At 46.6% G+C, this 27832-nt stretch overlaps 1 protein-coding gene across 1 annotated transcript; it reads right to left on the bottom strand.

The window, feature by feature from the left end:
- Window positions 1-27102, bottom strand: pkd1b (polycystic kidney disease 1b). The gene is made up of 37 exons (XM_031804585.1): window positions 26900-27102; window positions 25300-25508; window positions 25010-25128; window positions 24639-24786; window positions 19429-19739; window positions 18563-19342; window positions 18250-18381; window positions 17976-18121; window positions 17577-17713; window positions 12699-16042; window positions 12330-12641; window positions 10697-10834; window positions 10260-10545; window positions 9926-10160; window positions 9667-9817; window positions 9434-9571; window positions 9165-9309; window positions 8148-9054; window positions 7725-7890; window positions 7290-7485; window positions 6907-7074; window positions 6608-6757; window positions 6301-6511; window positions 5974-6097; window positions 5539-5691; window positions 5090-5414; window positions 4904-5009; window positions 4454-4665; window positions 4032-4234; window positions 3605-3802; window positions 3238-3374; window positions 2922-3122; window positions 2440-2614; window positions 1995-2282; window positions 1678-1812; window positions 1248-1562; window positions 1-1166 (listed from the first exon to the last, which is right to left on the bottom strand). The coding sequence occupies exons 1-37, from the start codon at window positions 27100-27102 to the stop codon at window positions 327-329; spliced, it is 12144 nt and encodes a 4047-aa protein (XP_031660445.1). The 3' UTR covers window positions 1-326.
- Between the last annotated feature and the right edge of the window lie 730 nt (window positions 27103-27832).

Below are 27832 nucleotides of genomic sequence, written 5' to 3'. Positions count from 1 at the left end.
TAACTTGGTGATTATTTAATGCAGTGTGTCACTACTTGTTACAGATAGAGGATAATATATTCCACAGTTCTTGGAGACACAATAATCCTCTTTAAATGTTTATTATACAGTAGATACACAAGAAGTACAAGGTATACAACCTCAGCATACGTATATAGCATACCTAATGCAGAAGCTCTAGTAAAGAGGTAGACAACAGTGGGAAAACTTGTCTCTTGAAGTAGTACTGCGCAATTCATAGCTGGAACCTTAGAGGTTCATACACTAGATACTGTATACCCACAGTAATAGGCACTTTAATCTCTGTCTCAGTCCCTCTCTCAGTTTCAGTCTATGTCTGTCTCAGGCCCCTCTGAGATCCAGGCCCGTCTCTTCACAGGCACTCCCTCACTGGCGCGTCTCCTGTCCCCCTCCTCACTACAGGGCCTGGGCTTCGTGTTGACCCCACTATCACCTCCACCAGGGGCCTGGGGGGGCCTCTGAGCTGCATCAGCTGAGTGAGAACTCCCTGAGTGCCAGGCTCGACGTCTAGGAAACTGCCTGGCTCCAGGACACCAGGAATGCCCGGTGCCCAAGCCCAGGCCAGGGCTCCTTTGTGTGGGTTTGGTTGCCTCGGAGAGGTGAGTGTCCCTGGGTGGGTGTGGGTGAAGCTGGAGAATGACAGACTCAGAGTAGGAGCTGTGAACACGAGGGAGGGAAGGATTGGTGGAGGGAGGGCAGGAGAGAAGGGTAATGGGGTTTAAAGAAGGAGATAAGGAAGTGAGGGAGATGCGAGAATGAGGGGGTAGCAGAGCTGTCCTCCTGCCCATCGCCCCTCCACCTACTCCTCTTTCTTCACTTGTCTCTTCTCCTCTTCCAAGTCTCTGCGGCCTCCTCTTCCTCCTCCTGCTCTGCACCTCCTCTAGCTGGGTCTCCAGACCCTGAACGTCTGCAGTCAGCTGGTTGACGCGGTCGAAACGTGAAAGCAGACCGTTGACGCAAGACAGCAGGCGGTCCAGGTTGAGCTGAACGTCTAAACCCGGAACGTCGGACATACCCGAGTCTTCGGAACCCAGGGAGAGGGCGGAGGACAGGGGATGGGGGGAGGAGAGGGTGGAGCGACAGGATCCTTGGGATGATCTGGAGGGAGGCACTACCATGCCCTCAAACTTCACCCTGTGTCTGAACTGTGGAGAGAAGCGAGGGAGGGAGATTTCATAAGTTTCAATTTGTGTTTAATCAAATGAATGAATGAGTTTCCTCCATACCTCCTTGGCCTTAATGAGTCCCATCCAGAGCTTCAGTCTTTTGATGAAGAACTCCACCATCTCGTAGTCCTGGGACTCCATGGCTGGCCTGTACATCTCAGCCTGCACAACCCTGTATGTGCGGAGCAGAACAGATCCAGAGAGACGGGCCAGCAGCCAACCTCCCAGCGCCAGCAGAGAGAGGGCGTAGAGGGGTCCGAGGACAGGGTGAGTCCTGCTGAGCCTCTGCAGGACCAGGCGACCACGCAGCACAGACAGCACAGACACACCAGCCTGGTACACAGACAGGAACCCATCCACAGACCTGGAGAAGAGCTGAGACACAAACATATATGCATGAATAGGAAATGCATATTCCCATAGAGTGAGCTGTGTCTCGCATATTCCTGCAGAGAACCTTGGTTACATTACATAACCTTCCATTTCCTACCATGTGTCCAGTGTGAGCGAAGAGCAGCAGCAGTAAGATCAGTAGTAGAGCCACAGCAGCCATCTCTCTCCATGCCCGCTGAAGCACTCGACCAAACACCACCCACCTCCGCACGTACCTGAGAGTACCCACCATCTGAAACACAAATTTTTGCATTGTTGCATTGTTGCATTGTTGTATTGCGTGTGGTATAACTGCTGTTCCCCAAAAGACTCCATTATTATGGTCTGGCACAAAATGTGGATTCCTAACCCATGGAGTTAGGAACTATTCAAATAATGTCATTCTTTAGGAACTATCTTTAAGTTGTCCAGTACCTTGAGTACCAGCAGAGTGAGCAGTATGGCTGATATCTGTGTGGACCTCCTGGCCAGCAGGGCGGCGCTGTGGAACTCAGTGAAGGAGTCTGGTCTGGAGCGGTGCTGAGACAGACAGGAAGCAGCCTGGGACAGGAAGCAGAATCGCAGCGCGGCCATCGCCAGGGACAAAGAGGCGAGGAGGAACTGTAGCCAGCGCCAGCCCTGACGCACGTATTGGGCACGGTCAGTAGCCATGACCCATAGCTCCACCCCCAGAAAGAAGAGGGCAGAGAGGAGCAGAAGCACCTTGGGGTGGGGGTGGGGGGGGGGAAAGGTTTCAAAACCGAGTGGCCAACTGAGTGTCTCAGAACGGAACCTATTGACGATCTTACATTTTTGCAATCCCTAATGAATGGGAATAATAGTGTTGTTTTATACAAACAAATTGTTTGTCAAATGTTACCATGAGTGCAATCTCCAGGTCTGGTCCTGAGGAGGATGGGGGGATGAGTAGAGGATGGATGGAGAGGGAGGAGATGAGTGTGTGTATCTGGGTCTTCTCTATTAGAACAGACACACACACAAACAGACTCGTCTCTCTGTGGTACTGGGTGAAGTCAATGGACACAGCCTTTAACCTGAGAGATGAAAATGGTACAAAGAATCATGTAAGATCATTTGTGTGGAACTGGTGTGTGTCTGTGTGCGTATGTGTGTAACTCACTGTGCTGTGGTCCAGTGTGTGCTGTGTAGGCCAGAGAGAAGCTGGTGTGTGTCTGTGTGTGTATGTGTGTAACTCACTGTGCCGTGGTCCAGTGTGTGCTGTGTAGGCCAGAGAGAAGCTGGTGTGTGTATGTGTGTAACTCCCTGTGCTGTGGTCCAGTGTGTGCTGTGTAGGCCAGAGAGAAGCTGGTGTGTGTCTGTATGTGTATGTGTGTAACTCACTGTGCTGTGGTCCAGTGTGTGCTGTGTAGGCCAGAGAGAAGCTGGCGTGTGGTAAAACTGCTGTTCCCCAGAAAGACTCCATTATTATGGTCTGGAGTGTGTATACAGCGTATCCGTGGTAACCCCACCAGGTGGAGGGCGGGGTTCTGATGGAGGTGTGGCACCAGGATGCTGTCCATCCACTGCCACGCCCCCTCCCACCTGAAAACAACACAGAGAGATACATGTGGACACAGCCCCCGCACACACACACACACCAATACACAAATCAGTACAGGGTACATGCACACACACACACCACACACGCAGCCCTTACCCAGTGATGGTGCTGAGGTTGGTGGTCAGTGAGTGTTTGACGGCAGAGTGTAGCAGTCTTCCCTGGGTCTCCTGAACACTGTCCTGGTAGTTCACCATCAACACCACCAACAGGAACAACATGTGGCACACACAGTGCTGGGGAGGGGGAAGAGAGGAGAGAAAATGAAAGAGAGAGTGAGTATACAGAGGGAATGAACAAGAGAGGAGAAGGGAAGATAAATCATTCAGATGCATGTTATTTGAATTCCAGTACAATACCAAATGGTACTAGGTTGTTAGGAACATAAACAGTGCCCCACATATGTTCATTCCAGAGGTTACCATAAGGATGTATGGGAGCTGTTTTTTGTTGTTTCCTGTTTCACCTTCATGAGGGATCGTAGCGCTCTCACTTTCCTGGCCTCCTCCTTGGCTTGCAGTAGGCCGAACCCACAAGGGGGGTGCACCTTGCCCCCCTGGTTGCCCCCCTCCCTCTTAATGACGGTCTCCTGCCCCAGCCGATCATTCACCTCGGGGTCGACAGGCCTTAACACCACAGCATAGAACAAGGCCTGCACACACACCTGAGGAGAGGACAGTACCATTAGTTAATAAGGGTATAAGGTGCATACCTGTCTAGTCCCGCTTAGACTGAACAGATTTCAATAGATTCAAAGCCAGCAACTTGTGTTTTACAATCACATGGGTCACATGGTATCTCTCTCTCTCTCTGGTACGGTGAAAACATTCATTGCTGACAATTTGTTGCATTGACTATTGAGCCTCCCTGTGTGTATGTCTCTATCTGCCTACCTTGAGAGGCTCCAGCAGCAGAGCGGAGGTGAGGAAGGCAGACAGGGCTGAGATGAGCCACATCAGGACCACTGAGCGAGAGAAGTGACTCCCATAGAGGCCTACTACCGCCAGGCAGGCCCCCAGCAACAACACAACCAGGGGGTAAATGACTTGCAGTGCCCAGGGAGGTAGCAGCCAGCTCGGCTTGCCACGGGCCACACCTGGGTGGGGTGAAAAACATGGAGGAAACTATGCTCTATGATGTCTGAAAATTGTTGTTTGATATGAATATTCAGATAGTTTAGAGGATTATTTGTGCAAAATAGACATCATTCATAGAAAGTTTTAAATGGTGAACTCTCGCATCCACATAGTAATACATTTGGCATAAAGAGGAGGGAATCGTAACAAAGTTTGGATAAGTCCGTGTAGTGGCTCACCTATGCGTGTGGTAGAGTCTGTGGAGTCAGGGGAGGGGCTGGGGAGGAAGGTACTGGCGATGGAGTAGACAGAGAGAGATGAGGAAGGCCTAAACAGCCCTGTCCCATGCAGAGAGATGGGAGAGCAGGGGGGGTTGTGGATCTCTGTCCCATAGAGTGGTTTGTCCACACTCAGCTCAGACCAGCCACTGCAGGAGCTGTCCCGGCTCTGGCTAAAACCCACAGAGAGATGAGTAAGACTCAGAAGTATTCCTTGCCAACAGGCAACAGTGCTATACAAATTACTAGGACTGGTTGTTCCCTGCTATCTAGTCCAGTCAGATCAACTCTGATCTCCACTGAAAGAGGGGAGGAGGAGGACTGTATATTCAGAGGATATACTGTAGACAGGGCCAGATACGGTATTTTCTGGGGTTTGGGTCTGGAGTGGACTGGTCAGGCAGGTCTTACCTGTGGGACAGAGAGGTGGTCCTGGGGGAGTAGCGGCCACTGTCTGATGTTGAGGGACTGTCGGACACTCCTGTGTCTGCTGCTATAGACCTCAACAGGTCCTCCTCTGAAACACCATGAGAGACAATCATTTTAGACTTATTCACACAGGAGTCATAGTAACACATATGGGACCCACACACACACCAGACAGGGTAAGGACATTGGGTTGCAGGTTGTGTCCATGGCTGTGGTCTGGATGCAGGCCAGACAGGGATTGGGATGGACCCACAGGTGCAGTAGAGGAGGGTGGGGGGTTGGAGATGAGAAATTGGGGTGAGGAGGGTGAGGCTAGGCATAGCTTCGTCAGGGCTTTCTTCCTCTTCAGCAGACGGGCATGACCCAGGGATGATCCCAAGGGGTCAGAGGTTATTTCCCAGGAGGGCCACAGGGTCATGCCATCTCCTTCCTTCTCCACTCCCAGGTTAGTGGCATTCCAGAACTCAGCGTTGAATGCCTTGCTTCCCATCAGCTACGAGAGAAGAAACAGATGGCTTTTCAGCCTTTTCAGTGTACAACTTACACAGCTCTTTCTGGCTCTCTTGTGAATCTGTGTACGTGCATGCATTGACACGTGTGAGAGTTTGCACTCTTACAGAAGAGGGTGTGTCTCCACCCAGGCCTGACGGATCAGGTCCTTCAGGCAAAGACAGGAAGGAGGAGCAGGAAAGATCTGATTGGCCGAGATGGACGCCCATCTCCACTGACTGACACACAGGGGATGGAGGCACTGACATATCCACCGCTACCTGAAACGCACACAGGGAAAGGGAAACCCAACCCAACATTTGTAGCTGAACCAAGTATCATCTCCGTCAAGGACTTTCCACATGACTGTTGATTTGGAAGCACTTTCCAAATCAACAGAGTAAATATACAATACACATTCACATTGACCTCTGATTGACTAAGTTTTTTATTGACAGAAGTGATAACAATGTGTGATTTAATAGGCAGTCATAGGATTTTTTTTGTTGACGGGGCAACAGGAAAAATGGATGGAGAAGGAGAGAGAGATGTAGGAGATGTACCTGGCTGTGAGTCTTTCGCAACAGGAAGCAGAGGAGACACTGGAGAGGAAACACCAGGATGGCAATAGTCATCCCCACTGCAACCGTTTCCCAGGTTACAAGCAACCGGGCCGAAACCGGTACACTAAAACACAACACCCTTAAAATGGCTGATTCTTTCACTTAACAGAGTTAATTAGTCTCAGGCAAAACATCAATGTTGTTGTTCAGCGCAGTGAGTTGTCCACAGTGCGAGATTGATTGAATCCCACCTGAGCACTTTCACAAGAACCTTCTATTGTGTACACTATTGTCACCTGGAATGTTCTGGTTAGACTGCCATCTCACCTATGCCCCTCTGCGCCCACAGCCCCGTACCACAATGCCCCTAGTGCAAGGTAGAGGTGTAGCAGGAGGGCACACACCGTCACCCTCTGCCCCCGCATGAAGCGGCTGTGGGCGGGGCGTTCCCACAGAGAGAGCCACAGGTGGCGCTCCAGCATTCCAAACGCCAGCTGGGAGGAGAGAACACGTTGGAACTGAGACAGCTCCTCAGGACCTGAGAGATAGATGGAGAGAGAGAAAGAAATCTGTCTTTGAGGTGGTCATGCTCTCCCTGAGTGTAAAGACAGATACAGAGAGTTGTAGCACTTACAGGAGGCCAACATCTCCTTCTCCACTGTCCCTCCTCCCTCGTTCCTGTCGTTCTCCACAGACAGCCAGTCTTCTACCAGGAAGTAGAACAGGTGGTCTGTCTGAGGGTTCCACACCACCACATGCTGCACGTACCACGATGGGTCCAGACCTGGGAGACATACACACGAACAGGTATTGTTGTGTCAACCTCTTTGGAATCTTACTACCTGGAGCCTCGATCTCCTGCTTTCCTGGTGTTCCAGTAGGCGAGTGAATACAAGACTACGAAGTCTTGCAATGCGAGACTACAGTAGTTACCTGTGTTGTCATGCCAGAGGCGTATCTTCCACACCTCTCCCAGGTTGCTGTCCGTCTCCAAGTGGAACAGGTCCAGACCACTTCGTTGGAACGCCCCCTCCCGCTGCAGGTGGCGTGAACCGCTTTTAGTCACCCCGTACAGACTGATGCCCACGTGGGCCGTCGTGCCTGATGGGAAGTACAAATGAACGTGAACCTGGTTTGCGTTTCACTTTGACACAATGCTTTCTCAGCCAGATGTCCTCTCTCTCCTACCCTCGTTCCCTCCCAGACGTTAGGACTGTTAGGACTGGCTCGGTGAGAACTGTCAGCAATATGACAGAAAAGAAGTGGATCTATTGCTTACACCTACCCAGTCGTCTAAGATCTGCGAGTCCCTTTACCTGCTCCTCGTCGCCAGCCTGTTTTGACCAGGACTTTGTAGCTGTACCGTCCAGGTCGGCCACACAGTGGTACATGGCATAGTCTCAGGCTCTCCAGGTGGTCCAGTTTGTGGGCGATCAGGCCCAGGAGGAAGTGGATCAGAACCAGGACAGCACACACAATCCCCACTACCACATTACGCATTGGACCACTGGACTGGGGTGGTGAGATGGAGGGGGACATGTAATACAAATGAGTAGAATCAGTAGGAGGTTCCAATTAAAAAACGGTCTTCCAAGGTGGGTCAACAGGTGGCCATATTGAATGTATGATCATGTCTCGGAATTCTGTGTCCCCCTACCTTTTCAGCATGTATGTGCATCTATCTAAGGCTGTTAACATGTATTTTCCCTGTATGTACTAATGAGTTAACCTGAAAAGTGTCCCAAACATACCGGTGGCAGTAGCACCACAGCGTCTGGATGGACAAACAGACTGGCCCCGAACATGGTGAGGTGCTGGGTGAGGCAGTGTGCTGAGTGGAGGGTGCTGCCCTCCAGTGGCCGGAGGCCCTCAGTGCTCCAGCGCCTCTTCCTCGGGCTGTAGTACTGGCAAAGAGAGCTGAACACACACACTGAGGCCTGGACTGGAGCTCCACTCAGACTGGATGTCAGGTTCACAAAGAGAGATTGTACTGTGCTGTTAAGTCTAGGGACGAAGAGAAATAATAGGCAACAAGCTGCATTAGTAAATGACTGGCATGTCATCATACGCCATGTGTGGAAGAAAATCAGGCCTCACAACATTCTGTCGGTGTAAAAGTGAACAACTTGTAAAAGGTTTTGGAAAACATAACTGTCTAGATACAGAACACTCACAGAGGAGAGAGGAAGATGGTGTCCTCCACAGATGACTGGCTGGAGAGGGAGAGGGTCAGCTCTCTGACTAGGGAATCATGGGAGGCAGGATGACCTGGCTGGGTGGCCACTGTGATTGTCACATGTCCTGAGCCCACCAGAGAAGCTCCTGGAAGCAGGCTGAAGTTTAAGGAGATGTACAGTCCAGCATTGGGATCCATATTCTTCATTGCCCTCACTGTAAAATCCAGCCACCCTTTGGCTCGGAGTGTAAAGTTAACCATTGGGGCTCGTCCCTCGTCTCTGTCAATTCCACCAGATCTAGACCCAGACCCACTTCCACTAGCCCGATGCCCAGCGCCGATCCTTCCTACAGTATATATTAAGGGCAAAGTAACCCTGATAGATCTGTCAGTGTCCAGGTTAGCAATGGGTATGGGCTGTCCCTGGGGCGTGGTGAACTCCATGGCAGCCAGAGAAGTAGAAATAGGTGGGTTGGCTGCTGAGAAGAACTCAGACCCCCCTTCCAAACCCAGGAGAATCTGTACCACCTCAGATCCCTGGACCTGACGCTGGAGCTGGGCACTGAGAGAAGAGGGAATGAGGAACTGGCAGGGTGGATGTGCTGGGTATGACTCTGGCTTGTCAGGGTTTAATTGCCATTTGTTGGACTGGTTTGATTGGCGGGTGTTGACCGAGGGGTCAGTGGTGCAGAGGAGTTCCGAGGGGTTTCCGTGGTAACCAACGGCACTGATCTGTGGAGCAGAGAGAGAGAGGGGTTCCTTGTCGTGTGGCCGCGAGCGCATCAGAATAAGCATGAGAGCCCTGGCATGGTCCAGGGCTGACACTGCAGTTTCAGATACATTAGAGTGAGTGCGAGGACCAGAGGAGACGAGCTTGGACTCGAACACAGCAGCCAACGAATTGCCTGGAGACAGAGAGAGAAATAACCGTTTTTGGTCAAAAATCTTGGACTAATTCCTGTCGTTGCTCTGTGAGCATGTATCCGTCGATCCCACTCAGAAGTTGGTACCGTACCTATCACATGGAGGATATTTCTGCCCGTGTCTATGGCTGTGTCATCTCCTAGTCCCGTCTGCTCTTCCAGAACCCTGATCATTCTCCCCACAGAATCTAGAACATTCTCCTGACAGCCCTCACACACCACCTCACTTGGGACTGCCTGCAAGAGACAACACACAGGGGCATTCAGGCGTCGAGGACAAGTCTGTATCATTTGTGGGTCTTTTTGCCAGGCTTTTATTGCCACAAACTCCGTCTGAGTAGACTATGGCCAGGTTACCTACAGTGGACTGGGCCAGGGCTAAGCTGATCTGGGCTGCATCCTGTAGAGAGTACACAGACAGAGAGGCCAGCGCCTGTGTCACATTCCCCCTGATCTCCCTCTTGTCCCTGAGATCCTGCTCACTCAAAGTCAGATCCACCTGTGACCGAGAGTAGAGAGATAGACAGGTAAAGGAAAGATAACGTTAAGGAGAAGAGAGACACAGCCAGGTAAAGACAAAGGTAATGTTCATACCTGATTGAGCTGGCTGGTGAGGGCGATGGAATAGGGAATGAGCTGCTGTGGGTTACCCTGTTGAAGTAAACCCGATAGTTCGGTTTGGCTCTTGTTCCTCAGCCACTCTGTGATCCCATCTCCATCCACAGGTCTCAGCACTGTTATAGTTCTGAAAAAACAAAAGCATCCATAAATTTTCTTTTTACAACCTCCATGGGTCTCTTGAGGTCGGAACCTCTTCCCTGCATTCTCAGTTTTAAACTCATCTCCAGTTCACCTGTTAAGTGCTGTGACCTTTGAACCCAGGTGGTCCTCTACCTGCAGGATCACAGAGATGATTGACCGGTCCTTCTCTGGCCCCGCCTCCCCCAGAGGAACCAGACTGCCAAATGTACGCTGCGTACCCCTGTAGAGGGTGAGAAGGGGACAGGCTTGGCCCCAGCCTGGGCATGACGATGCCACCTGGAGAATGTAGATAATCTGGGGGGACTCACGATCCTCATCCAGCCAACCTATAGAGTAGATACAGAACATCTGGTACACCATGGTAAAACATGGCAAAGACACCAAAAGAAGATGTGATTGTATCTTTGAGTCTTTGTTTCTATTACCTGAGCAGTTGTATGTTACCACAGTCTCCAGCAGGTGTATGTTTTCCCCAGGGCCTGGAGTAAGAGTACACACCCCTCCATGGGGTGGAGGGTTGGGCAGGAGGGTCAGGCTAGCAAACCCCCATCTTCCCCCAGCAGGGTGGGTAACATTTAGGGTGAAGGTATAGTTACACCCCTCCTGCAGCACCCCCGGTCGGACCACCAGTTCAGGAGAGAGACTGCCCGTAGTGGTCACCTTGTTCAGGTCAAGGGTCACGCCGTTCTGATCCTTTTCGCTCCATTTGTACTGTGAAAAGAGGAAGACCATACATCAACTTTCCACCATAAGTCCTACAGAAAGCAGCCATGACAGCTGATGGTGCCTGACTTTATTTAATTTGTCACAAACGGTAAATGTTGTTTAGGTCAGCCAATTAGCTACGTAGAGGGGAACTTACCTGAACATGGCTGCCACACTTGTCACAACGACCAGAGAGCACAATGGGGCGACTCTGGCTGACACGGAAAGAAGAGAGGCTACTGCAGGAAACACACTCCACACTTACAGGAAGCACTGCAACTTTAGATACCGCCACCTAGAGGAATGGAGGAGTATTTGACATGTATATCCTCTCAAATAAACATAACACGACCACACTGAAACTGAAACCTTTATATCGTCATTTTGACCACTAGCGGGTGCATGGTATTGTTATTTCTGGCTCATTAACATATTTTGAGGCCTGCCTTGTAAGAGGCTATATTTGTTGCACCCATTAGTGAGAATGCTGTACCAGTTTAACTGGTATGTGGTAGTAGTGCCCCATCAATTATAAATGTATAGGGGACAGATTGGAGAGGCAGCTAGTCTTAAACTTTTAATGGTTGAGCATTTGTCTGTTTTGCCCTGCAGTCACTTCCAGTTTGGAAACCTTTGTTAAAGGCCCAGTTCAGTCAAACATTTAGTTTTTCTTCTGTTTTATATATATTTTCACACTATGAGGTTGGAATAATGCTGTGAAAAAGGACCCTTTTTGAAAGGACCGGCTGAAATGTCAGCCTGTTTTTGTGCGATGATATCACAAGTTGGTAAATTAGTTAATAGACCAATAAGAAAGAGCGTTCCAAACCTCTCTGCCAATAAAAGCTAGTTTTCCCCTCCCCACTCAGACCACTCCCAGACATTCCCAGCAAAATTCTTGCTTGAGAAATTGCTCTTTGCTAAGAAGCTATTTTTCTATTTTTGTGTCTTTTCACCATTTTATTTGAAAACAATCACAGTTAGGTACTTAATTGTTACCCAGAAATGATTTGATATTGAGATAGAAAAATACCATTAAGGCCTCTACAAGTGCAAGTTATATAAAACACCAAATATGAATTGATATGCTGTAATGTGTAAAACATTACCTAGCAGCCAACCTGCTTGCACCAATCTCATGTAATTACAGTAAAATCCTGTAAAATACAAACACCATCTCCCTTCAATGAATTTAATTAATTAATCCATCCATTCATTCATTCATTACGATGACAGTAGTATTTGTTTTTTACAGTAGAGTACGTCAATTATACGGTATTTTACTGTGCGTCATTTCACAGTACTTGATACTGTAATTAGACTACAGTAGTTGTACTGCAATATGAAAAACAGTAACTTATACCTACCACTAGCTGCCTGTAAGTTACTGTCAAATTCACAGCAACCCATTTACAGAGCATGGTTCGCTGAACCACCTTCGTTGCATCAAGATATTGTGGTGTGTAGAGATAATGTGGGACTCACTGACTGTGTAGTAGAGATAGGTCTCCTCCCTTCCTTTTGGACAGTGAGGGTGAAGAGGTAGAGCTTGTCTGGCTGTAGCTTCCTGCTGGGGACAGTCAACCTGCTGCTGTCATACCCTACAAGCTGATCCTGGTCCTGGGACGACCATCCAGTAGAGTTCTACAGGCAGAAACGGACACCATTGGTACAATTATGAGAAAACATCCAGGTGAGACAGCAATATAAGTTAACATAAATGTAAGTGAACAATCTCAACCTAAAATGTAGAAAGGCAATGAAGGGTTCCTAATTCTGATTTAAATGACCTCAGTGATGAATTCCCAGTGGTAGTTCAGCTCCCCTTCCTCTCCGTCCGGATCATGGGACTCTGACCCATCCAGGATCAGGTCACTGTGGCTCGACACCAGTCTAAGCGATCCCCCCCTGATGATGGGTACCAGGGAACTGTGAACCACAGAGAGCCTGGACGTCCTGTACAGGCGTAGAGGGGTTCCCTGGAGAGAGACAGTGAACCCCAGGCAGTACTGGCCCACCTCCAGGGCCTGCTTAGCGAGGGACAACAGTGGTGTAGTCACACCCACCAGGTTAATCAGGGTTACTGGATGTCCACTGCTGTTCTGGATTGCTGGGTGCCCACTGCTTTGGGTTACCATAGTGTCGTCAGTCTTGTCAGCTCCACAGCCACTCCCCCTAAACACTTCCCATAGGTACATGGTCTTGTATGCGGTGCAGCCTTTGATGTCTACGCTTGCTTCAAAGTAGCTGGATCTAGACTTGACGATTGTGGATTGGCCCTGGACTAAAGTGACCTGAGGGAGTGAGCACTGGAGTTCTCTCACCTCAGTGAGCAGTTGTGTGGAGACCTGGCTGACGTTATTGAAGGCTGTGACTTGAACAATATATTTTCCAGCAGTGAGATATGTGTGGTCTACTCTATTGGATTTTGTGACGACAACTCCTTCGCTTGAGTCTCCAAAGCCCCATTGAAACCTCAAATTGCTGCCACCATCTACTGTGACTGAGAATCTGACACTATAGCCTCTAAAGTTTTCTGTAGAATCACAAACAATCGTGACCTCCCTCACAGGCAACTGAACAATAGCTGTCTCATTCAGGGTTTCAGAGCAGAAGCCATTACTGGCCATCACACCCACAGACAACGAACCACTTCCGGGTGAGGTATATATCACTTCCTGTCCAATGACCTGTGAGGGCTGGAACCCTTCTAATTGGATCGTCCAGGTGTAATCGGTTGGAGAACCACTCATGACAATTGCTTGGAAAGGGACCTCCTTTAGAGCTTCTAGAGCAGTGGAACAGCAGTTGACCAGTCGTAGGCCCCCGATCCTCTCAACCACCTGGACGGTCAATGACACCTGGGAGTTGCTCACCTTGTTCCAGGCTCGGGCTGTGACAGAGTGAGACCCAACTGGGAGGGTGGAGGTGGTGAAGCTTACCTCAACAAGGTCATATGATGGCTCAACTTCATCAAAGGCTAAAGAGAAGCTGACATTGGTTCCTTTGGAAACTAATGGTGTAAAAGCAATATGATCTTCAGCGCAGACCGTAGACCTGCTAAGGTTTAGAGTCAAGCCCTGAATAGCATCCTGGATGGTGACTCTGTGTGAGACTGCCTGCCAGCTAATACCATTAGAGACGTTCAGAGAGACATTATAGACCCCTACATCTGTAAAGGTATAGATAACTGACTGATTGTTGTCCAAAACCACAGCACCTCCAGTACACCCAACAACTTTCCACTCCCAGTGCCGACCATTCCCTTTATTGACATATCCATAGAGTGCAACTTGAGTATTGGACGTTATAAAGAATGGATGTGTCTTGCCACCTACCTGAAAGTCTGCCTCTCTAACCTCCTCCTGAACTGTGAAATGTTTGGTGGCGTTGCTTGAACTGAGAACATTCTGGACCGACACACTGACAGAACAAGAACCCAGAGTCTCAAACTTGTAAAGAAGAAAAGGAACATCGGTCTGTAAGGGTGAAAGTTCTGAGTTCACATTCCAGAGATACTGAAGGTCAGATCCAGTCTCCACAGTTACAGAAATGTTGGTATACTTCTCTAATGGTATGGTGTCTCTAGCTGTTGACATTCTAGCTCCTGAAACTCGCTCTACTGCCTTTAGAGAAATACGGCTGGTCGTCTTACCAAGTCCGTTGGAAGCTGTCAACTCAACAGATATATTACCTGGAGTTTCAGTGAACCACACAAAGTTCTCACCAACACTGCCAGTTTGGGTCACACCTCTCTGGTTGGCTAGCCAATGGTAAGTGACATTGGAGCCATGTGTTACTGACGCCGTGAGCAAGACACTCTCTCTGGTTGGTATGTAGTTCATGGATGTCAGGCTCAGACTTGAGAATTGAAGCCCTTGTATTCTCTCTAAAACTATAATCAAAATGGCTGCCTCTTGTTGGCTAACCAGGTTCTGGGCTGTGACTTTGACCTGATACACACCTGCTTTAAGAAACACATACTGAAAGTGAGACATCCCAAGCTCAGTGGTGGTATCAGGGCCATCCACTGACCAGTAGAAATTGACATGACCTGAAACATTGCCAAATGCTGTTATGACAGTCTTTTCTCCTACTACTGCAAATGGCTGGCTGATTTTCAGCTTCAGGTCTGACACAGGAAGAAGTACGTTCACTTCCAGGTTAACAGAATCCAGGCTAACTGCATTAGAAGCTGTGGCCTTGACTGTAAACCTGCCAGTGGAAGTAAAGACATGGGAAACATTTAGACTCTTTGCCAGTGGTGAGCCGTCACCAAAGTCCCACTGCACAGAAACATTGGTCCCAGGGCAACTCTTGACCCAAAGTGTCATCTTCTCATTGACAGTCAGTGTGTTGCTTTGACTGCTATGTGCTATGGATGGTTTACTCACAGGCTTCTGCACAGCAACCGTGGCTTTGGCTATGCTCTGGCTGACTTTGTTACTTGCCATCACTGAAACATCATGGATCCCTTCCTCCTTATACACAAAGCAATGATGAGCCAGTCCTCTTATAGGAGAGCTGTTGGATGAATGATTGAGCCACAGAAACTGATATCCAGTGGGCTGTCTTTTGGGGGCAGCAACTGCATTAAAACACACCTCTTTTCCTACTGCCACAGCATCCTGTGATGGGTGGATGGTTATCCCGGTAATGGGGGCCTCAATGCAAACGTTGGCATCATAAAATACATATCCTACTATACTGAGAACAGTTACGTTAACGTTATAAACCCCAGAGTTTGAATAAGTGTGAGTAACAACAGACTTTCCCTTCTGTACTGACAAAGGTGATCCATCCCCGAAATTCCAATGGAAAGTCAGCATGGAAACATTCCCGTTCACCAGTGCTTGGAGCGGTATCTCTTTCTCTGTCTCGGAACACTCCGATGGCAGAATTCCACTGATGGCCAACCTGTAGACTTCCAGACGGATGGACTGGCTAGCCTGGCTGACTGCGTTAGATACGGTCACTTTGACTGTGTAACTCCCTGGGGACTCGTAGACATGGGATGCAGAGTTGTCTGTGATGTTTTTATGTCCAGTCCCATCACCAAAGTCCCAGTCCCAGTGAAGACTGGAACCTGAAGCCACTTTGCCCTTGATTTCAGTTGCAGACTTCAGTTCACTGTGTCCACTAGAGCGCAACTGGAGTCCAGATACCTTCTCCACCACTGCCACGGCCACCCAGGCTGTCAGTGCAGTCAAGGTGTTGTTAGCGCACACAGTCATGTTATAAACCCCAGTGGTCCGAGCAACATGGCTAACTTTGCTGTGGAATCCTTGGATTTCCTTTGAACCGTCCCCAAAGTTCCAAGTGTACAGGATTCCGTAGTGAAATGGGTATGAAGAGGCTTCAAGAAGAAAGGTCTGGTTGACCAGGGGAACCGGAGGAGATGGGGAGATGAGTATACGAGTCAATGGAGGCCGTACCTTCAGTGATATGGCCCTCTTGATGTTGTCGTATTGGTTGTAGACCTGTACAGTCAGTGTGTAGTCATCTGTATGAGTGAGAGACAGAGTGATATACAGTATTTAGACCGCTTTCTTTTTTCCTCGTTTTGTTGTGTCACTGCCTTAATCGAAAATGGATTTAATTAAACGATTTCCTCAGCAAACCTACACAGAATACCCCATAATGACAAAGCAAAAACAGGTTTGTAGAAATGTTTGCAAATGTTACATAAAAAAATAAAAAAGGATTTACATAAGTATTCAGACCCTTTGCTATGAGACTCAAAATTGAGCTCAGGTGCATCCTGTTTCCATTGATCATCCTTGAGATGTTTCTACAACTTGATTGGAGTCCACCTGTGGTAAATTGAATTGATTGGACATGATTTGGAAAGGCACACACCTGTCTATATAAGGTCCCACAGTTGACAGTGCATGTCAGAGCAAAAACCAAGCAATGAGATCGGAGGAATTGTCCGTAGAGCTCCGAGACAGGACTTTGTTGAGGCACAGATCTGGGGAAGGGTACCAAAAGGAAGGTGACTAAGAACCCCATGGTCACTCTGACAGAGCTCAAGATTTCCTCTGTGGAGATGGCAGAACCTTCCAGAAGGACAAAAATCTCTGCAGCATCAGTTAGGCCTTTATGGTAAAGTGGCCAGACCGAAGCCGCTCCTCGGTTAAAAAGCACAAACTCTGCTTGGAGTTTACCAAAAGGCACCTAAAGACTCTCAAACAATGAGAAACAAGTTTCTCTGGTCTGATGAAACCAAGACTGAACTCTTTGGCCTGAGTGCAAAGCGTCACGTCTGGAGGAAATCTGGCACCATCCGTACGGTGAAGCATGGTGGTGGCAGCCTCATGCTGTGGGGATATTTTTCAGTGGCAGGGACTGGGAGACTAGTCAGGATCGAGGCAACGATGAACGGAGCAAAGTACAGAGATCCTTGATGAAAACCTGCTCCAGAGCGCTCAGGACCTCAGACTGGGCCGAAGGTTCACCTTCCAACAGGACAATGACCCTAAGCACACAGCCAAGACAACGCAGGAGTGGCTTCATGACAAGTCTCGGAATGTCCTTGAGTGGCCCAAATAGCTGTGTAGCGACGCTCCCCATCCAACCTGACAGAGCTTGAGAGGATCTGCAGAGAAGAATGAGAGAAACTCCCCCAAATACAGGTGTGTCAAGCTTGTAGCGTCATACCCAAGAAGACTCAAGGCTGTAATCACTGCCAAAGGTGCTTCAACAAAGAACTGAGTAAGGGGTCTGACTACTTATGTAAATGTGATATTTCTGTTTTCTTATATAAATTATAAAAGACAAAAAAAATGTTTTCGCTTAGTCATTATGGGGTATTGTGTGTAGATTGATGAGGGGGAAAATTACATTTAATCAATTTTAAAATAAGGCTGTAACCTAACAAAAGGTGGAAAAAGTCAAGGGCTCTGAATATTTCAGAAGGCACTGTAGATTAATAGAGACATACCCTATTGTATTGAATGCAAAGAGGAGTGATATGCAAGCATCTATACTATTAGAATGAATTCCAATAATTTACACATTGGTAGAGGTATGTTTACCTGGCTGTAGGTAGACATGGCTCACAGAGTCTTGCACATACACCTGTGTCACTCCTCGCTCCACTGGCCTGTCCTGGGACTCAGACAGGGCAGGAAAGGTTTGGTTTTCCTGGGCACTGCCATCACCAAAAGACCACCTACAGGAAATAATATTTAATAGCTTAGGGTTTTTAAAAGTCTCATCTGAAAGATGGCACCCTATGTAGGGCAATGTCCCCTTCACTGCCCTGGGGCAATGGGATCTCCTTACACCAGAGGGAAGAGTGCCCCGTACTGGACCTCCAACACCACTTCCAGCAGTAGTTAATGAGAAAATAATGGAGTAAACAGATATGCTACCCTCATTGATGTAATATCACTCCAAGCGAATACTTCTGCGAAACAGAAAATGACCCTAACCTGAAAGTGACGCCTAGGGAGACATCAACTTTGACCCTGAAAGTGTAGAGACGCAGTGCGGCCACAGCAATAACCTCCTTGACAGAGAGGAATTCTGGGTCGGCCAGAGGTGTCATGGTGTCAGCAGTCAGAGTGACCTCTAGGGTCTGGGAGCTCACAGGGTTGGCTGCAGTCACCTGGAGGAACAGAGACAAGTTATTAGTGAGCCTCTATGGGCACTTTACACTGTTATATCGGTATTATATAAATTATATGAAATGGATGAGCTTAGTACCTTCAGTTTGTACTCAGCTGGCTTCTTGAACATCACACTATAGGTGTCTCCCTCATAGGAAAACTTATCCAGCTTGTCAATCACCCAGGTGTACTTTACTGAGGAACCAGTCTCCGCCGTGGCTGTAAATGCCTTAGAAAAAACAGGGAACGGTGACAATGTATAATTTCAGTACAGTAGCAGGGACGTGATCAGCAGAACAAATAAATAAAAGAAAATCAGATTATTTTCAAAGATGCACAAAGAAAACACAGATTTTCAAATAAATACTATAAAATACAATACAACAATACAACTAGTCGGGCTAACTCACCTGTGACAAGTCCACCAGCATCCTCAGATGTCCATGTGGCTCTACACTGAGTCCAGCCACCGGCTCATAGACACAAACCTGTACACAGGTACTCTGTTCACTCACTCCATTCACAGCACTGACATTTAGAGTGTGGACACCCACTGAGGGTAGCACCAGGGACATGTGGGAGAACCAGCTGTCAGGGGAGTCTCTCTCACAACCAGGCCAGGAGTCAGGTAACTCTCCTGGGCAGGACGGGAGGAAGGGGACCCCTGTCTGGAGCACCGGAGCCAACCAGGAGCTGGTAGCCCCTTTTCCAGAGAATATTTTAACCACAATGAGTATAGGAGTGTCAACCAATATATGGATCTGGTTGTCTCCATCAGGCAGAGGATGGATCATACAAAGGCCAGAAATTTGACTTTTTGCTGGGGCAGGAGCTGAGGTTTCAGGGGTCATACTTATGGTCGTACTGATGTTCCCAATGTGAGTGAAGCCACTAAGTTCACTCTGGCCCGAACTTGAAATATAGCCATGCCCATGCAGTGTGTCGACGTACAGCACCCGTAGGTCGCACACCACCCCGTCCACCCACTGCCCTCCATCCGGCTGGGACGAGAGCCCCCCCTCCCACCAGCCCCCCCACTCCGCCCCTTGCAGGGAGAGGTAGCTTTGTCGCCAGGGGGAGGAGGATGAGGAGGCGTTGTCGCGGCAACTCAGGAAGGTTCCAGGTCTCCCGGTGTGTTGGATGGACAGAATGTCATCGGGGTAAACACTGATCTCCCTCTCTGGCAGGATCTGACAGAGAGAGAATGAAGCATAGTTATTTGAATTTCATTGATTTGACTTATCCAAAGCATAAAGCATGTAAATAAGAACTGTACATAAGAAACCCTCTGTAAATAAGAACGTCTCACACATACACTAATATGAGCAGGCTCTGAGCAAGGAGCCACTCTCATGGGCAGGTCTGCCACCAGGTGGTAGAAGGGGGGTATGTCAGGGTATCTGGGGGGCAGGGGGTAGCTGCGCTCCCCTGTAGAGGGGGACTGGTTGTAGGGACTGCAGGGGCTGGTGACAGTGACACAGGCCTCCAACAGGTGGCACCAGTACTGTCCCAGGGCACAGCCTCCCGTAGTGTTACACAGAGGGGTGATAGAGCAACAACTGAACGGGTTCAGGAGAGAACTACAACCTGCATAGAAAAAGAGATGGATAAGGGAAAGATATGGAGGAGAGAGAAAGAAAGAAAGATAACGAGAGAGAGAGAAAGAAAGATAACGAGAGAGAGAGAGAGAGAGAGAGAGAGAAAGAAAGACAATGAGAGAGAGAGAGAGAGAGAGAGAGAAAGAAAGGCAATGAGAGAGAGAGAGAACAAGAGAGTGAGAGAGAGAGAGAGAAATGAGAGTGAGTACCAGTTATGTATACTGAAAGATCGATCATCATACATCAGGGAAACACAAAAACAAGCAGGAATGAATCAGCACAAACGCACACAGGGCAAGTCTTCCAATACAACAAAATTTTTATTAATAACCTGAGGTGGTGTTTCTTTTTTCCTTTTTACTTATTAGCCCATCCCCTCTTCGGAGGACACAGATCCTTTTAGTTTTTACAGCTTTTCTGCAATACATACATACATACATTTCACATGTACATTTTACATATACCAGAATAAATGATCTAGTGAGTCTGTCTCTTCACAGAAAAATGTACAGAGCTGAGAGTGTTGTATGCCCCATATTATATAGCCTTCAGTTGGTGGCAAGACTTTTGTATAACAATTTAAATTTAAAAAACTTGAAGTGCTGCTTAAAGGGTTGTTTTGTGTATCAGTTCATAGACCATGTGCTATTGAATCAGTACATCGAAAATCTCTTCCCATTTATTTTGCAACCTGTATGGCACAGCTGTAAATATTTTTGTTCTCAAATTAAACTTTACATTTCTATTTATGCCAATTCTTTTCAGACTATTTGTATTTTTAATATATGTCAGACAAACAAGTTCCCTACCTTCTCCCTCTTCCACTTGTCTCCTCCATTTTTGTGGCAATGCTGCAATCAGTTGGTTATAAGTTTGGACTGAGCAGACATTCCCATATAGTTTCAATAGCTTCATATGTGACATAACTCCACCGTTTATATTCATAATATCATTAATAAATATAATTTTTTTAAATTGAAAAAATCCATAAAGAATGTTTTTTTTAAATGAATGAGTAAATTTGAGTTTAAACATAATATTTGTTGTAATACGTGCTCTATATTTTCTGGAGGATAAAACTGAAATTGGAACCGGCTTTGTATGGCTTGTTTGAGAAAGGGAGATACTTTAAACAACATGTCATTTTCAATTAGTTGGAAATGAGAAGTTGTGATCTGCATAAAGGCAAAAATAAAAATGTTAAACAAAGGATGAGCCTTTCTTAATGATCTACAGGACCATTTTGGTGTGTCACTTATGTACAGTGAGAGGTTTAAAGCTGTCATATTTAAAGCTTTAAGCTCATATATAAATAGGCACATTTAATGTTGCCGGGCTTAGCATTCCAAATAAAATGAAATATTTTTTGCTCATATGATTTTAAAAAACAAGTTGTCTGGAGTAGGCAGCGCCATTAGTAAGTAAGTAAACCATGGGTAAAGAATCGTATATGTTTTTGCTAACTTTCAATTGAAATTGATTGTGGTCAATTCATTTCTATTTTTTGAGATGTGAATACCAAGTACGTCTACTTCACCATCCGCCCATTTTATTGGTAAACTACAAGGTTGTGAAAACACTGTGTTTTTTAACGATCCAATACGTAATATGGTACACTGGTCATAATTACATTTGAGTCCAGAGAGGCTAGAAAAGTGATCAAGATCTTCAATGAGATTGTGCAGGGATCCAGATTGTGGTCTTAAGAAAAAACTTGAGTCATCGGCATACATTGACACTTTAGCTTTTATCCCTTGTTTTTATTTCTGTGTTCTTGCAAGTGGCTGACTGTACAAATCCTCACTTATCAGGATCTGCAATTTGGCAGTACGCCCAGACCTTGTTTTGAGAAAGAAATGAAAGATATCTCAGTTTCAAGGTCTCAGCTTAGAGAGAAGAGGCCTCGTGAGGTGTTGGTCTGTCACATGTTATGAAACAGTATTCGTCGGTCAAAAGAATGAAACAAAACAGAAATGATTAATTAATTATGCTAAATCATGCAAATACAACTTGTATATTTGACAACTGCTGGGTCTGTCCAAAGGGAGCTTCTGATTGACATGTGTACTATGGTGCTTTGAGTTAGTTGGAACCTCTCCAGCGCTGTCCCACTCTGACCATTATTTGCATTGTTTGTTTCTATGTTTTGTTTGGTCAGGGTGTGATATGAGTGGGCATTCTATGTTGTATGTCTAGTTTGTCTATTTCTATGTGTTTTGGCCTGATATGGTTCTCAATCAGTGGCAGGTGTTTGTCGTTGTCTCTGATTGGGAACCATATTTAGGTAGCCTGTTTTGTATTGCGGTTGGTGGGTTATTGTCTATGTGATGTTGCATGTTGGCATTCTGTTGCTATAGCGGTCACGGTCGTCTGGTTAGTTGGTTTTAGTGTATTTCGTGTTTTTCCCGTCTTCATTAAATCATGCATTCACACCACGCTGCGCTTTGGTCCGCTTCTCACGATTATCGTGACAAGCGCGCTGACAATAAACAATGATTAATTTAAGATTGACTTTGAGTGTCCCTGTGTAAGATTTTTTTGCACAACAATATGGCGTCACGAAATGTTTGCCAATTTAGAAAAATATTTAAAAAATCGGAACTATCACATTTAAAGTATTCAGATGCTTTACTCAGTACTTTGTTGAATCACCTTTGGCAAAGATTACAGCCTTCAGTCTTCTTTGGTATGACGCTACAAGTTTGGCTCACCTATATCTCATTCATCTCTGCAGATCCTCTCAAGCTCTGTCAGGTTGGATGGGGAGCATTGCTGCACAGCTATTTTCAGGTCTCTCCAGAGATGTTCGATCAGGTTCAAGTCCGGGCTCTGGCTGGGCCACTCAAGGACATTCAGAGACCTGTCCCGAAGCCACTCCTGCCTTGTCTTGGCTGTGTGCTTAGTGTCCTTGTCCTGGTGGAAGGTGAACCTTCACCACAGTCTGAGGTCCTGAGCGCTCTGGAGCAGGTTCTCTCTGTACTTTGCACTCTTCATCTTTGCCTCAATCCTGATTAGACTCCCAGTCCCTGCCGCTGAAAAACATCCCCACAGCATAATGCTGCCACCACCATGCTTCACCGTACGGATGGTGCAAGGTTTCCTCCAGATGTGACGCTTGGCATTCAGGCCAAATAGTTCAATCTTGGTTTCGTCTGACCAGATAATCTTGTTTCTCATGGTCTGAGAGTCTTTCGGTGCCTTTTGGCAAACTCCAAACGGGCTGTCATGTGCTTTTTAATGAGGGGTGGCTTCCGTCTGGCCACTCTATCATAAAGGCCTGATTGGTACAGTGCTGTAGAGATGGATGTCCTTCTGGAAGGTTCTCCCATCTCCACAGAGGAACTCTTGAACTCTGTCAGAGTGACCATGGGGTTCTTGGTCACCTCCCTGACCAAGGCCCTTCTCCCCCGACTGCTCAGTTTGGCCGGGCAGCCAGCTCTAGGAAGTCTTGGTGGTTCCAAACTTCTTCCATTTAAGAATGATGGAGGCCACTGTGTTCTTGGGGACCTTCAATGCTGCAGACATTTTTTGGTACCCAGATCTGTGCCTCAACAAAATCCTGTCTAGCTCTACAGTCGTGGCCAAAGGTTTTGAGAATGACACAAATATTAATTTCCACAAAGTTTGCTCCTTCAGTGTATTTAGATATTTTTGTCAGATGTTACTATGGAATACTGAAGTATAATTACAAGCATTTCATAAGTGTCATAAGTGTTAACGAGATAATCGCTGACATGATGTTAGCTGGTCATTTTGTGGCAGGGCTGAAATGCAGTGGAAATGTTTTTGGGGGGATTCAGTTCATTTGCATGGCAATTAGTTGCAATTCATCTGATCACTTGTCATAACATTCTGGAGTATATGCAAATTGCCATCATACAAACTGAGGCAGCAGACTTTGTGAAAATTAATATTTGTGTCATTCTCAAAAGTTTTGGCCACGACTGTACAGACAATTTCTTCGATCTCATGGCTTGGTTTTTGCTCTGACATGCACTGTCAACTGTGGGGCCTTATATAGGCAGGTGTGTGCCTTTCCAAATCATGTCCAATCAACTGAATTTACCACAGGTGGGTTCCAATCAACTTGTAGAAACAACTCAAGGATGTTCATTGGAAACAGGATGCACCTGAGCTCAATTTTGAGTCTCATAGCAAAGGGTCTGAATAGTTATGTAAATAAGCTATTTCTGTTTTTTTTACTTTTAATACATTTGTAAAAGATTCTAAAAACCTATTTTGGCTTTGTCATTATGGGGTATTGTGTGTAGATTTTCTGAGGATAAAAAAAAAATCAATTTTAGGTTAAGGCTGTAACGTAACAAAATTTGGATAAAGTAACGGGGTCTGAATCATTTCCAAAGGCACTGTATATATATATTCTAGTCGTACTTTATCAAACGCCTTTTCAAAATCTGCTATAAAGACCAGGCCTGATATCTTTGATGTTTCACAATGTTCAATTGTTTCAAGTAATTGTCGTATGCTGTCTCCAATATATCGTCCATATAAAAAACTTGCATGATCAGGATGAACAATATCTGGTAAAATCTTGTTTGTTCTATGTGCTATGCATTTCATCAGGATTTCCCCATCACAACACTGAAGTGTAAGAGGCCTCCAGTTTTTAAATGGACTGGATCTTTATATTTACCACCTGGATCCTGTTTCAGCAGTAATGAAATCAAGTCATCTTATTGAGTACCTGAAAGTCTTCCATTTTTATAGGAGTAATTAAAACATGCAAATAATGTATCTATGAGTACATCAACAAAGGTCTGATATACCTCTACTGGTATACTCTCAAGCTCTGGTGTTTTTCCAGACTGAAAATATTTAATTACCTCAAAAACTTCCTGTAAGGTGGTGTTTAAAAAAGAAGTTTTACCTGGGGGCACCAGGTGATGGTGGGGGCTGCAGTAGGGCCGGAGGATCTGAACTCTGACCCAGGTGGACACTTCTCTGGGCTGGCTGACCAGCTCCACTGATACCACCTGGCCAGCATGGCTGAACCACAGCCCAGGAAACAGCAGCATCTGAGGGGAGGATAATAAAGTAATCAGACACAAGGGGGGGGGGGGGGGGGGGACAAGGTGTGGTCAAAGCCGACACTAGGTGATGCCATGAGAATGACATCCATATCAAGAGTTTTGCCTGAAATCTGACAACCTCCTAATATGAATGCAGTCCAGTGGGTCAATCAACAACAAAAAAAGTATCATAATCGGTTCCATCAGTGTGAAATATTATGTCACTCACCTCCACTCTCTTTTGGTCAGGGTCTGGGACTGTAGGGAGGACTTGTAGCTGTGACCTGGCGTACACACCCGACATGAGAGGAACACCTGTGATGTAGCTGTCTAACGAAGGCAGGGAAACTACAGGATACAGAGGTAACATACACACATCCATTAGCACACCGCAATATGTGTTAATTTGTGACAATGTTACACCCCTTAGGTCTCCCTATGAAGACAACAAACACATTTAATTCTGAATTATAGTTTGCGATGACGTATTAATGCAGTACACTCTCCATGCAGTCTCACCTGTAACCACCTTATCACAGAGGAAGCGGTACTGTCCTTCACACACTGTGTTCCTCCTCTGTCCTGGTGAACCCAGGTCCATCTGGGTACAGCCCCCCAGGCTCTCCCTGCCCCTGTCCCGCCCAGGGTGGCTTCCTGTTCCCAAACCCTCGCTTCTATCCGGCCCTTCTCCCCTGCCGTCCCTCAGCCAGACCCACTGAGTGGATTTTCTATACAAAAAGAGGCATACAGTACCAGTCAAATGTTCGGACACATCTACTCTTTCAAAAGTTTTTCCTTCTTAATGCGTTTGAGCCAATCAGTTGTGTTATGACAAGGTAGGGGTGGTATACAGAAGATAGCCCTATCGTAAAAGACCAAGTCCATATTATGGCAAGAACAGCTCAAGTAAGCAAAGATAAACGACAGGCCACCATTACTTTAAGACATGAAGATCAGTCAATCCGGAAAATTCAAGAACTTTGAAAGTTTCAAGTGTAGTTGCAAAAACCATCAAGCGCCATGATGAAACTGTTTCTCATGAGGACCACCACAGGAAAGGAAGACACAGAGTTACCTCTGCTGCAGAGGATAAGTTCATTAGAATTAACTGCACCTCAGATTGCAGCCCAAATAAATGCTTCACAGAGTTCATGTAACAGACACATCTCAACATCAACTGTTCAGAGGAGACTGCGTGAATCAGGCCTTCATGGTCGAATTGCTGCAAATAAACCACTACTGAAGGACACTAATAATAAGAAGAGACTTGCTTGGGCCAAGAAACACGAGCATTGGACATCAGACTGGTGGAAATCTGTAGTTTGGTCTGATGAGTATATTTGAGATTTTTGGTTTCAACCGTTGAGTGAGATGATCTCCACATGTGTGGTTCCCACCGTGAAGAATGGAGGAGGAGGTGTGACCGTGTGGGGGTGCTTTGATGGTGACACTGTCAGTGATTTATTTAGAATTCAAGGCACACTTAACCAGCATGTCTACCAAAGCATTCTGCAGGGATACGGCATCCCACGTGGTTTGCGCTTAGTGGAACTGTCATTTGTTTTTCAACAGGCTATATAAGGGCTATTTGACCAAGGAGAGTAACGGAGTGCTGCATCAGATGACCTGGCCTCCACAATCACCTGACCTCAACCCAATTGAGATAGTTTGGGATGAGTTGGACCGCAGAGTGAAGGAAAATCTGCCAACATGTGCTCAGCATATGTGGGAACTCCTTCAAGACTGTTGGAAAAGCATTCCTCATGAAGCTGGTTGAGAGAATGCCAAGTGTGTGCAAAGCTGTCATCAAGGCAAAGGGTTGCTACTTTGAAGAATATAAGAAATAAAATATGTTTTGATTTGTTTAAGACTTTTTTGGTTACTACATGATTCAATGTATTATTTCATAGTTTTGATGTCTTCACTATTATTCTACAACGTAGACAATAGTAAAAAATAACGAAAAGCCCTTGAATGAGTAGGTCTGTTCAAACTTTTGACTGGTACCGCATACCCAACAATTTAAAAGAGGGTGGTGGGGAATGAAGTGAATTAGTGTAGTCAGGTGACAGAATATAATGTATAAATCTGTTAGAAAGATCATAAACTGTTTACTCACGATTTGAAGGAGTTGTGGATGAATGTCTGAGTTTCAGTGCTTCGGACTGTGGCTAGATCCCCACCCTTCACCTGACGACAGATACCCTTCGCCTCCAGCCATGATGTCGCTGACTCTGACAGCCAATAGCATTGCAGACTGGCAAGATGGACCTGGGCTCCTTTGGGGCAAAGGTGCTCATCTGGGGGAACAACATTGACCATTGCCACTTGATTACCAATTCAATTAATATGAACATGATTAATCATACAATTGCCCATTTAATAAATTCTGTACAATTTGGAAGAGGTATTTGTGAGTCAAGCACACATGTTATCTCACGAACAGATTATTGTTTTATATGATATCCTATATCCCTTTATGTTTAGTATTGGGGGGGGGAAACACATACATTCTAATCCGTATCAAACCAGATTAATGTTCAGCATCAAACATCTGATTAGAAGAGAAGTTCAAAAGCAAGTGAAGCCCCATAGAAATACATAAAGATGTCTATGGCTCACCCCCCTGTAATTGAGGGTGATATCAAATTAAGTTCCTCACCAACTCCAGCTGCGAAGATCACTGCCGTCCACAGGCTCCAGATCAGGGCTCGTTTTTCAATGGCTGTCATCTCTGTCACCTTCTGTAGTGAGTCATACTCCCAGGTGAATGGAGAGGAATGGAAGCTAGGCTAGCAGGACGCTGGAGCTGATCACAGCTCCAAAGGGTTCCATTTCACGGCCTGGCCCCCACATATAGTATGCCTCTCTATATGTTCATCTACCTCTGTAGCTCCCTCTACTATCGGCTACATGGCCCTCCTCCTCTCATCATGTCTTGTTTTTCTCTCTGACCCTTTTGTCATACTCCACTTCCGCCCTCCTTTCCACTAGTTTAATGTCGTGTAGTGGGGTTTGTCCCTCATTCTCTCACTTTGTCTCTCACTTCGTA

The sequence above is a fragment of the Oncorhynchus kisutch genome, linkage group LG25 (assembly GCF_002021735.2).
Source record: "Oncorhynchus kisutch isolate 150728-3 linkage group LG25, Okis_V2, whole genome shotgun sequence".
Classification (NCBI taxonomy): domain Eukaryota; kingdom Metazoa; phylum Chordata; class Actinopteri; order Salmoniformes; family Salmonidae; genus Oncorhynchus; species Oncorhynchus kisutch.
Note: the sequence above shows the minus strand (reverse complement) of the source record. Positions and strands in the feature narration are given on the sequence as shown.